The sequence below is a fragment of the Piliocolobus tephrosceles genome, chromosome 3 (assembly GCF_002776525.5).
Source record: "Piliocolobus tephrosceles isolate RC106 chromosome 3, ASM277652v3, whole genome shotgun sequence".
In the NCBI taxonomy this organism is placed as follows: Eukaryota; Metazoa; Chordata; class Mammalia; order Primates; family Cercopithecidae; genus Piliocolobus; species Piliocolobus tephrosceles.
This window is the reverse complement of record NC_045436.1, coordinates 6,527,192-6,539,988: the sequence shown is the minus strand read 5'-3', so window position 1 is coordinate 6,539,988 and position 12,797 is coordinate 6,527,192. Positions and strand designations below refer to the sequence as shown.

Below are 12,797 nucleotides of genomic sequence, written 5' to 3'. Positions count from 1 at the left end.
AAGCACCTAACCGTGTCTGGCACTCAGCACACAGTTCATGATAATTATTAGTACTCTGTGACAGTGATGATGATAAGTAATAAACTCTGGCTAAACACAATTCTTACCATAAACTATGGAAAGCTATGAGAAGAAGAAAGAGAAGAAAGTGGAATGTTCTCTGTGCCAACGTTCCATCCTGTGCTTTGAACTTACATCTCTTGACCCTTCAAGCTAGTTTTACTCTTCCTGTATTTGGAGTGGTATCTAGTGACCGCTTCTAGTGTTCAATCAGTTTGGAGGGGCAGTAAGTGAGGCTGGATGCTGGAGAAGAGGGGAGAGAATGATGAGGGAAAAAGTTGCCTAAAGTCTGTCACCCACCCAGTAATCCTGAGGTCTGGGAGTCCTGTCTTGCAAGTGTCTCTGGTTGGCCCATGCCTTGCTCCTGACACTTGGGTCTTGCTGTGTCTGAAAAGTTTGTGGCTGGAGACAGTTATCTCTGAATCTTTTGTGGAACAGTTTTTAACTTTTTAAATGCATATATTAGAAAACTGCTGTTAAAAAGTTACCCTAAGAGAAAATACATCTAAGAGCTTTGATTGCAGATAATATTCAGTTGCATGTCCAAAAACAAGTGACAGCATGCATTTAACCATAAAGACTAATTCTCACAAATTAGCTGGGCATGATGGTGGACATGCTGTAGTCCCAGGAGGTTGAGGCAGGAGGATGCCAAGGCTGCAACAAGCTGAGATTGCACCACTGCACTCCAGCCTAGGCGACAGGAGTGAGACTTTGTCTCAAAAAAAGAGAAAGATGAATTATCTTCAGGTCACCAGCACTTTTTTTCAGGGGACATCTGCCCTGCATGTGGGGGTGGTGGCTCCCTATCAGGGACGTTTGTCATCTCCCTCAGTGCTCTAGAGGCTTAGGCAGGTAAAGTCAAGTCCCTTTTATGTAAACTTTGCTCTCTAGTGCCAATCCCTGCTGCATGACACCAACCACGTTGGGATAACTACGAAGGCCTTCCACAGTCAGTCACTGTCATTGTCAAAGTCAATTTCAGGCTGCTGTGGTTATTCCTGGGGGTAATCAATAAATCATGTCATCACCTTCACCCCTCACAAAGGGGGGTGGGCAGAGAGAAGGCACTTCATCATCAAGGAAAAAGCATTCCCACTGCCAGAAATAAAAGGGAAAATGCAGCAATCAATCCTGTAATCTGAAGCCTTAAAACTTAAACATCTTAACAAGATGTAAAGTCACGACTCAGAAGGGGGCCGAAATGCATACCAATACAGATCCCTGCGCTCACTCTCGCTCACTGGAGGATGAAAGAGCACACAGGCTTGCAGCTCGTTACAGTATAGAGCACAGCCTTAAATGAATGCTCCTTGCTCACTGCAGGATGCTAGTATATGAATATGAGTTCAAGATAAAAGTTAAGTGACCACTGGTGCTAAAGATTCAGTAGCACAAAACGTTTTTTCATGGTATTGGCTGGTGAGGAGTTCCTGTAAGTCAAAGACATTTTTTCTTAATTTCTGTTGGAATAGTAGCACAGGAGATGTAGAATATGGCATGTGGAGAGAAGGGGAGAGCAAAAGAGGTGGAAACTTATCCATTGAGTGGCTAGAAGCTCTCTGTGATAGAAATGTCACCTTGAGGGACATAGATCATTTCCTATTCCTGAATATATGAAAACTGCAGTGAATGCTTGAAAGAAAGAGACTAAGGACCGATGAGAATTTGTGTCATTCATCCCTTCCCTTAAAATATTTCAGGACAAAGAAAAACCATATTCTCTTCCAAATGATGACTGAAATAACTGGCGTCCCAGGAATCTTATAAGTCATAGTGCCTTGAATTGTTTACATCTGTAGATTTGAGTATTCATATCCTTCACTCCCAGAAGGATATCTTATTTTGGATTGCTCATGACCAAACCGTGTATGTATTTAATACTTAAGTTTTCCAAATAAGACATTCTGATCAGAGCTCTCACCCTCCCCTCCACAGATGTGGAAAAATCATTACCAAAAAGAAGAGTGATCCACTTGCTTGGGGAGAAAACCACTTGTGTGTCGGCTGCTGTGTCTGATGAGTCTGTGGCTGGAGACAGTGGGGTCTATGAAGCTTTTGTGAAACAGTAAGGATTCAGCAGGGGTGCTTTTACCTCCAGCAAATCTCCTTCGCCGTGGATGTGGGTTGTACGCTGTAAATGGACTGCTACCATGCTACCATTAGTCCACTCTTTGGCTTAGTAAGGACTTTAGCCGTTAAAGAAGTGGTGTGGCTGAAAATTTCAGTCTATCAAAAATGACTTAGCCATGGAAATGATAAACAGATTGGTGTACCCAGAGGCAAATGACCCTCTATAAAATTTAAAAACCTTTATTTTAATGGGAATATTGGAAGAATTCACCAGACTCTGTTTGGCACATGAAGCTTCTCATGTGTATTTCTGAAAGCCTGGAATGTCTTGAGGGTGTGGTATATTTCTAGTAATAAGGAAAGTAGTCATCAGACAGGCTTTGCCCTAAAGCCCAGAGGCGAGCTCTTCTTGAAAAGAGCCTCTAAAACAGTAAGCTTTCACTGGGATCAGTTCCACTGGGAGGGCATAGGAGTGCTGTTAATTCGGATTTTCATTCAGAACGCTAAGTGGCAAACGGTAACCATAACAATCAGTAACCCCATTAATTAACTGTTCATCTACTCCCTGTCCATATAGGCCTAGTGAAATTGAAGATGTCACATACAGTGAAGAGGACATAGCCATTGTAGAGACCGCCCAGGTTCAGATAGGACTCAGGTAAGGAACGTGTGTGGGAAAGGAGCGGTTCTGACATCTGTGCCCGGCAAGCGGCCTGTGGTGATTCCTGACTTCATTTAGCCTCTCTTTTGACAGATACAATGCAAAAAGTTCAAGTTTCATGGTGATTATAGCACAGCTTCGAAACCTTCATGCCTTCTTGATACCTCATACTTCAAAAGTGTAAGTAAAATCAGCGAAGATCAAATTGAGGAACTTAAAAATTTCCATGTAAGAGAATTTTACACTGTAATCATGCAGTTCATCAAAATGAAGATATGGAAAAGACATAGCAGGGCTGATCATGTCTAAATGAATGGCAGACAAAGATAAAAAGGAAAATGTGAGGAAGACATATTGAGTTTTAATTCTTATTCAACTGATTCTTTTTAACAGTAGAAGCCAAGACTTTTAATCTCTTTTTTGTAACTAGAAATACTATTTTATGCTGTTTTGGAATTTGATTGAAATAGGAGTAAAACTTTTGTTATTGTGTAATTGTTACTACTGTTGTTTAAGGACTTTTCTAATCTTTTACATTAAAATGTAGTGATTAAATTTAATGTATCAGTACAACATTGCCAGTCAAAATTTTGTCATGCTACATGTATGTTTTTATCATCAAGCATTTACTTCCCTGTGACCAGTGAGTTCTTAAAGTTAGTTCATTTCATCAAACCAAGAATCCCAACAAATTGATGACATAATTCTACATAGTCCATTGCTTAGAGACTGTTTCCTGACAGATAAGCCAAAAAATCTTATGACAGATAAGTCTGGAAGTCTTAGACGCCACCATTAACATTTTCTGACATCAGAGTTTCAGTAACTCTGAAGGGCTAATGGGTGGACAGTACCAGGAAGAATCCAGATTTCGACTTAGCACCTCAGACATAGAATCCAGAATATACATGTCCACTCTGCATTGAAACTTCCTGTAAGAGGTGGATTTTAATAATATTTTGAATATGCATTGTAAGGCTTTGGAAATTTAAAAAGAGCTGTTGAGGGATGATCCCCAAGACTCTATACCCAGCCAGATGAATGTTTTCCTTAATGATAGGGTATATTCCTTAGTGATAGGACTTTTAATAGAATAAATTTAAGAGTCCTTCATGTTTTTCCTACAGAGTTACTTGTAAATTCACCTCCTAACATTCCAATAATCATCAGAAAGAAGAAACTGTATCTAAGAGAAAAAGAACTAGATAGAGATTATGTAGTCGACAACAGAAGAATAGAGATAGTGGATTTCTTTCTTTCTTTTTTTTTTTTTTTGTAAAGATGGGGTCTCCCTGGATTGCCCAGGCTGGTCTTGAACTCCTTGGGCTCTCCCACCTTGGCCTCCCAAAGTGCTGGGATTACAGGCGTGAGCCACCGAGCCCAGGTGAGATAGTAGATTTTAATGTGTTGACAAGCATCAAAGTTGGAGGTAGGATAGGATTCCAAGAAGAGAGTGAGCTTAGAGAACTTCCTGAATCAAGGCGTGGGCTGTCCACATCATTAGTGAGACCAGTGAGGAGAGCAGGCATCACGTAGAAGTGCCTAGATCAACACAGAGAGCCTGCTTCCCAGGCCTGAGATGAAAAACACCAGTCAGCAGTGTCCAGGAAGACTGGCTTGATATAATCTGTGACTTCTCCCTACCAGTAAATAACTTGTGATGTTGGAGCATGCCATTGATGGCCTTTTAGTAAAGCAGATCACGGAGAAGACAGGTCTACCAGAGATTGAAACAATAAACAGTGAGAAACAATGCACAACTTTAGGAGAAAACTACAGAACACCCCAAGAACACACACCTTCTTTAAACTCACTGTAAGGGTACACCTACAATATGCTGTACTTCAACTAAACCAACCAATCATGGTCTTTCTCACTTACCTCATAGGATGTCACCAAGTCCCTTCTGCAGGCATGGTGATACCTGCGTGGTGTAGGACCAGTGAAATACTCAGCCCAGCCAATGAGCAGACATTTGCTCTTCTGCTCCCCAGCTGGTGTGCAGGCACGTGTTTAGTTGGTGCGAACCTTCCTGACACGTATAGCAATCTTTCCTTAAACCCATATGTAAAACCTTGGCGTAAATAATGATACTGCTAAACATGACAGCTAGTATGAGATAGTCTTAAAATTGTTCTTTTTTTCCCCAACTTCAAAAGTTGATTTTTTGATTATTAATTGTGACAAACAGAGTTTATGCTTCCTCTGGTTAACAACAGCCACAGTATTTTTGTGAGTCGCTTGCTGGACTCCAGGTTGTAGAGATATGCCCCCCACACCCACCCCTACAACGGAATGAGAGGGAGCATACCCTCGCCTTCTTTCCCTTGTATATTTGGCTCTTAACTGTGTAAAATCTCACTTTTAAAATATGGAAACATTTTTAAATCACTTAAGTGGTTAGGCCACTGGTACGGAAGGCTTCACTGGTGTGATGGCTGGAGAAACAGAAGATCCCTTCCCTCCATTGCCACTCTAATACACTTCTTCTTTATTACTTTTCCATGAAAGTAGAGAAAAGATTTTCTTCTGCTGAATGTTCAGCCTCCCAGGGACAGTGAGCTGTGTCTTAGTAAGGCTCTTTAATCAACAGCAGTGGGCCTCAGGCCCACTAGGTCTTCAATGTGGAGTCTCCATAATTAGTATTGATATGAAATACAAAATAATATGACATTGCTCAGTTCTGCATTTGAATTACAGTTTTTCTAATGGAGAAGGACATGTTTTAGGATATAGATTAGACAAGCCTGGAAATGGTAGTGGAAGGATAGACTTAGCGGTATTCTCTTTCTGGGATTTAAAGGAAGTTACCTCATGCTGTTTCTAAGAATTGTGGGTCCTCATATAATGTGTGCTCAGAAAAGTCACTTTAAAGTAGTGTTAGAAGTTATTGTTTTTCTGTAACTCTTCCTCTGAATCTTGCAAGGCAAGAGACTCTTTTAAAACAGTTTGTCGTATCTCAGACTTTGGAGATGCTAGACAGTGATATTTTTGAACTGTTATTTCATCTGTTTTAAATTTTCTTAACAATATGCTACTTAGCCTTTCTTTTTCTCTAGTAGGATAATGTATTCCATTCCTGGGAAGTGATCATCAGCATCTCTTGTTTAATACTCAGGATGAGGATTCTGTGGGATAAAGTCACCAGTATCTACTTAGTGTGTTCCTACCTTCCCAGGCTCAGAAATAACTTATTTTGGAATTGGCTGTACATGGGGCAGGTGGGACGTTAAATTCATCTGCCCTATGGATTTTCTTCCTCTTCACTTTCCTATCATGTGCCTTTGCTGCAGTCTCGTGGTGAGTGGAGGCTGGGCCGTTGCATGCTCAGGGGCGTAGTCAGCTTGGGTGGGTTAAGAACAGAGCATCTATGCAGCTGAGCACGGACCCGTGATAGCAGCAACACTTTAGATTGATCATGAACTCCATGAGCCCTCATTTTCTTTCTTTGCAGATAATTTCAAATGATAGCGGTGAATCTGGTAAAATTAAAGTACCTATGAAATCTGTTTTATTCTTGTTCTTTGCAGATATTTTAGGGTTGCCGTTCTTCCTTCCTCAACTGATGTCAGCTGTCTGTTTCGCACAAAAGTTCATCCGCCCACAGAATCCATTTTATTCAACGATGTGTTCAGAGTCGCCATTTCCCAAACAGCTTTACAACAGAAGACACTGAGAGTAGATCTTTGCTCTGTCAGTAGACACCGAAGGGAAGAATGCCTGGTAGGATTCTTCATAATTCCCATTATCAAATAACACTTATGATCGGATGGTCTGAGAATATATTTTGTAGTTGCTATTTTGCCAGCCCTAGAAATCACTACAGACCTGCCCAACATCTTGGGACACATCTAATGTTTTTTCATTTTTTTCTGAAATAGTGGTTTCTGTTTATTCTCTTATTCCAGACCTTTAAAAACTGCTTATAAATTGTGATTTTCTATAAAAGCTGCTTTCTATTTCTAGCTTTTAACCACAGAATAACTTTACTTTTGTGACAGCTGTCACTCATAGAGTGTGCTTACCACTCCCAGTGCCAATGTCAAGCTTTATGTGAGTGCTGTGTGTGTATTATCTCATTTAATCCTCATGACAACCCGATGAAAGATTGGTTATGAAATGGATGATTATCCCCTATTTTCAGATAAGGAGCTGTTTGAGAGGTAATATATTTTACGGTCACACAACTATAAACGATGAAGCCAGATATCAAAAAGACATCCCCACATAATTCACTGTTACATATTAAAATTAAGCAAGACCACTGAATACTATATAGTACCCTTATTCACCTCACTGTCCCCCACCACAGTATTGGAGCTTTTGGGAAGATGTGGTGTTACTGTTTAGAGCAATACGATATTTAAATGCTACAGCAGAAGACTTCACACTTAACTGATTGTGAGTTTAACACACTGTTGTGCATAATAATCCGAAAACCATTACGTCCCAGTAAAGTTACATAAGCGTTCAAATGCAGGCATCTAGAGACGTGCCCATGTGTTCAGAAAACAATGTGAGTCTGCAGTTGAGCTTTTCTCTGCAGTCCAGTGGGAAGCACAGAAACACACATGTTTCATGATGAACAAAGTTTAAGAGGGGTAGGTTTCTTCTTAATTTGTCTTCTTGTTTTCTTTACTTGAGAAAAATGTCTGATAATATTATCTGACAATGAAGTTAGAAAGAAGCAAAGATAACAGACTTGTTAGGCTATCAGGAAGGCTTTAGTATCATAGATGTCATATTTAGTATAATAGATGTCAGAGGCTCCAACAAAGTTCATAAACGTGTTAACTGATAGCCTTAAAGAAGAGTATAATTTAATTTAGATTTTGTCTGTGTGTGATTTGGTGGAATATGAAAGCCTTTATCCTTTACTTTTTTTGCCATTCTACTAACTTATGTATCTAGAGAAAACTGTTGCTATCTGATGTCTTATTCAAGAACCAAAGTAGAGTTTTTATTTTTTTTTTCAGTGGATAATGGGTTGTTGGTGAGTAATAATCAAGTCACCTTTACAGAATATTATAAGAAGTACTATGAGGCCAGACGTGGTGGGTCTTGCCTGTAATCCTAACACTTTGGGAGGCTGAGGCAGGCAGATCACCGAGGTCAGGAGTTCGAGACCAGTCTGGCCAACATGATGAAACCCCATCTGTACTAAAAATACAAAAATTAGCTGGGTGTTGTGGCATGCGCCTGTAATCCCAGCTACTCAGGAGGCTGAGGGAGGAGAATCGCTTGAACCCAGGAGGTGGAGGTTGCAGTGAGCTGAGATCACATCACTGCACTCCAGCCTGGGAGGCAGAGCAAGACTCTGTCTCAAAAATAATAATAATAATTTCACATTTACATAAAGGGCATATTTAGTCATTAGGTCTTTGGGTCTTTGCAAAATGGTATCTTACAAACTAATCCCAGGATTAACTTTTAGGTGGGGGGTTATTTCTTATTTAGTCACAGCTGAAAATATAACATATCCCCGTGTTTTAAAAAATCCAGCAATGCTTTGTGTCAGGAGAATTGCATTTTTTTTACCCTAAAACAAGCTCATTCAGTAATCTTTATCAGAACAAATACTAATTTAAACATTTTGGCTGGGTGTGGTGGCTCACGCCTGTAATCCCAGCACTTTGGGAGGCCGAGGCGGGCGGATCACGAGGTCAGGAGATCAAGATCATCCTGGCTAACACGGTGAAACCCCGTCTCTACTAAAAATACAAAAAAAATTAGCCGGGCGTGGTGGAAGGCGCCTGTAGTCCCAGCTACTTGGGAGGCTGAAGCAGGAGAATGGCGTGAACCCGGGAGGAGGAGCTTGCAGTGAACCGAGATTGCACCACTGCACTCCAGCCTGGGCAACAGAGTGAGACTCAGTCTCAATAAAATAAAAGAAAAAAGAAAAGAAACATTTTATTTTCTCTCTTCTTTATTTTTTTTCTTTGTTTTCTTTCACTTACATAGGCTGGAACTCAGATCAGCCTGGCAGATTTACCATTTTCCAGTGAGGTTTTCACTCTATGGTATAACTTGCTTCCTTCCAAGCAAATGCCTTGCAAAAAGAATGAAGAAAATGAGGACTGTGTATTTCAACCAAACCAGCCGTTAGGAGATACTATAGACTTGGTGAGTCAAAATTAGAGAATAATATGAAAGTAATGTGAAATACATATATAATATGAAAGTAATATGAAATGTGGAATGCTACGAGACCAACATGCTTTTATCACTTTCACTATCCTTCCTTTTCTCCTTTCACAACTTTGTTTTTCCCAGCTTCCTAAAAGAAAAGAAAGTTAATTTCCAGCTTTGGCTTTGTTTCAAATATGGTTTGTAAAAGGAGCACTCTTTTCTGCTTACACTTCCTTATAAAAATAAACTTTGACATAGAGGCTTCACTGGTTTTAAGTGATCATGGAAAAACCTTTTAATTTAAATATATACTTTTCATGCATCGTGTTCACATTGTTTGATTCCACTGTCAGGTTATACATTTGGCACTTCTATATTTTGCAAATTTGAAATTATTAAGCCAAAACAGTGTGTTAGCTTTTCATTTTTAACATCAGTAGCCATAAGTATTTTCTATTAAATACTTTTGTAAGGACCAGGCATGGTGGCTCAGGCCTGTAATCCCAGCACTTTGGGAGGCTGAGACAGGTGAATTGCTCAGGAGTTCAAGACCAGCATGGGCAACTTGACGAGATCCCGTCTCTACAAAAATAACAAAAAAACGAGCTGGGTGCAGTGGTGCACGCCTGAAGTCCTAGCTCCTGGGGAAGGTGAGGGGGGTGGATCGACTGACCCTCGGAAGATGAAGCCGGAGTGAGCCATGATCACGCCACTGTACTCCAGCCTGAGCCATGATCACACCACTGTACTCCAGCCTGGAAGACAGAAAGAGACCCTGTCTCAAAAAAATGGGGGGTGGGTTGTAGCGAGCAACCATACTTCAATACAGTACTTCAAAAAAATGTACAAAGGGGCCTTTTGTGAGGCCGTTCATCACGAATTTGGCATTTGTGGATATTGTTATTGAATTCAAGTTTATTTTAGATTATGAGGAAGGCATTTCCTAAGCAAAATCAGATAATTAAACAACAGTGTTTTATTGATCGTCTCCTGTGTGTGAGGCACTATAGTAGACACTGTAGTGGGGGGTGAAAGGGAAACGAACATCATGGTACATCTTAGCTCACATGCCCAGGCTTGTGGTAGACACTAAACAATGCAAACAAGATGGCGAAATAGAGTTTTTATCCTTAAGAATGCTTTTATAATGGTCACACTTTATGTAAGTTCTTAAAAATAGCTTTATTACAATATAATTCATATGTCATACATTTCACCCATTTAAAGTGTGACAGTTTATCCATTTGAAGCACCCAATTCAGTGGTTTTTAGGATATTCACAGAGTGGTGCATGCAACCAACATTACAGTCTGACGTTAGAACATTGACATCCTCACCAAAGAAGCCCTGTGTGCACGAGCAGAGACTCCCAGTTCTCCCTAACCTCTTTCCCCCAAGGCAACCACTAATCTCTGCTACAAGGCAACCACTAATCCCTGTCTCTGAATTTGCTGCTTCTGGACATTTCATGTAAGTGAAATAATACAATATTTGTTCTCTTGTGTCATCTTTCACTTAGCATAATATTTTCAAGGTACCTCCATGGTGTTGCAGTATTAGTATTTTATTCCTTTTTATTCACACATAATATTCTATTGTGGATGTACCACATTTTTTCTGTCCATCAGCTGATGGGCATTTGGGTTGTTTCCACTTTTTGGCTATTATGAAAAATGCAGCTATGAACATTTGTATACAAGTGTTTTTGTGGACGTATGTTTTCATTTCTCCTGGGTGTGTACATGTGAGTAGAATTGTTGGGTTGTATAGTCACTCTGTGTGTAATATTTTGAGGAATGGCCAAACTGTTCCTAGGTGTTTGCACCATTTTGCATTCCCACTAGCAGTGTATGAGGTTTCCACTTTCTGCCTTGCCGTGTGTTATCTGTCTTTCTGATTCTGGCCATTCTTGTGGATGTGAAGTGATGTTTCACCGTGGCTTTGACTGACATTTCCCTAATGACTAATGATGGTGAGCATCATAGGCTTATTGGCCATTAGTTATCTTTTTTTTTTTTTTGCGAAATGTCTTTTCAGAATCTTTGTCTGTTTTTAAAAGGTATTGTTTATTTATTTATTTTTAATTTATTGTTATTTTCTTTTGAGATGGAGTTTTGTTCTTATCGCCCAGGCTGGAGTACAATGGCACAATCTCAGCTAACCACAACCACCCCCTCCCAGGTTCAAGTTATTCTCCTGCCTCAGCCTACCGAGTATCGGGAATTAGCTGGGATTACAGGCATACACCACCACGCCCAGCTAATTTTGTATTTTTAGTAGAGATGGGGTTTCTCCATGTTGGTCAGGCTGGTCTTGAACTCCCGACCTCAGGTGATCTGCCCACCTCACCTCCCAAAGTGCTGGGATTATAGACGTGAGCCACCGCGTCCAGCTTGTTTATTTTTTTATTATTGAGTTATAAGAGTTCCTTACCTATTCTTGATACAAACCCCTTATCAGATAAATGATTTGCAGATATTTTCTCTCATTCTGTGGATTGTCTTCTCACTTTCTTGATGGTTTTATTTATGGCACAAAAGTTTTTAATTTTCCTAAAAGTCCAATTTATCAATTTTTTAAAAATCCTTGTACTTTTGGTATCATAGCTAAGACTGCTTTGCCTAAACTAATACCACAAAGATTTACTCCTGGGTCTCTTTATAAGAGTTTTAAAGTCCTATATTTAGGTCTCTGATTCATTTGAGTTGTTAATGTGGATCCAGTTTCGTCTTTTTGTATGTGGATCTGCAGTTGTCCCAGCACCATTTATTGCAAAAACTGTTCTTTCCCCTTGAATTATCTTGGCACCCTTGTTTAAAATCAAGTGTGAGGGTTTATATTTCTGGACTCTCAATCCTGTTCATTAATTCGTATGTCTGTACTTAAGCTAGTACCACACTGCCTTGATTACTATAGCTTTGTAGTCATTTTGAGATCAGGAAGTGTGGGTCTTCCAACTTTGTTTTTCTTTTTAAAGATTATTTTGGCTATTCAGAGTCCCTTGCATTTCCATAAGAGTTTTAGTATCAGTTTACTAATTTCTGCAAAAAAAGATAGCCAGGATTTTCATAGGGGTAGAATTGGACCTGTAGGTCAGTTTGGAAGATACTGTCATCATAACAGTTCTAAGTCTTCTGATCCATGAACATAGGACATATTTCCATTTATTTAGGTCTTTAATTTCTTTCAATAATATTTCATAGTTTTCAGAGTCAAAGTTTGCATTTCTTTCATTTTTCTTTTTTATTTTTATGTCAGATGGGTAATGTGCTGATGTCCTAATGAGATTTGAAGGAGGCATATGTCACACATGAGCATGAAAACCTAATCATCACACTTAGGAACTACAAAAGGATCAGTGTGTGTCTTCTTTTGTTAAATTTATTTCTAAGTATTTTATTCTTTCTGATGCTATTGTGAATGGAACCAGGCTTTTAAAAGTTTTGTTCATCATGGCCCCATATAACAACGTAAAAAAGATCTATATATGACCAAGTGAGATTTGTCCTAGGAATGCAAGGTTGGTTTAACACTTGAAAATCAATAAATTATATCAGATATTTCATCATTTAAATGTTTTAATCATTTAAAACAAAGTTTGAGGACCCACTGAAAGAGTGTGATGTTTCAGTACATGTATTCATTATATAATGATCAAATCAGGGTAAATTAACAAACCCATCACCTGAAACTTTTATCATTTCTTTGTGATGAGACCATTCAAAATCCTTTCTTGTAGCTGTTTTGAAGTATATAATACAATGTTGTTAATTACAGTCACCTTACTGGACATTAGAACAGCAGAACTTATTCTGCCTCTCTAAATGTAACTTGATGTTCCCGTTGAATAACCTTTCCCTTTTCCTCCTCACCC

General features: G+C 39.4%; 1 protein-coding gene and 1 non-coding gene across 2 annotated transcripts in view; one reads left to right on the top strand and one right to left on the bottom strand.

The window, feature by feature from the left end:
* The window catches only part of WWC2 (WW and C2 domain containing 2), a 209,906-nt gene that overhangs the window by 154,985 nt on the left and 42,124 nt on the right, over positions 1-12,797 (top strand). Inside the window, exons 12-16 of the mRNA XM_023221024.3 lie at positions 1,999-2,128; positions 2,711-2,791; positions 2,888-2,974; positions 6,325-6,517; positions 8,756-8,917. Coding sequence (XP_023076792.1) covers positions 1,999-2,128; positions 2,711-2,791; positions 2,888-2,974; positions 6,325-6,517; positions 8,756-8,917 — 653 coding nt within the window. The remainder of the gene's footprint in view (positions 1-1,998; positions 2,129-2,710; positions 2,792-2,887; positions 2,975-6,324; positions 6,518-8,755; positions 8,918-12,797) is intronic.
* Positions 12,176-12,279, bottom strand: LOC111548529. Its single transcript, XR_002733454.1, has one exon. It is a non-coding gene; the product is annotated as a small nucleolar RNA U13 (small nucleolar RNA).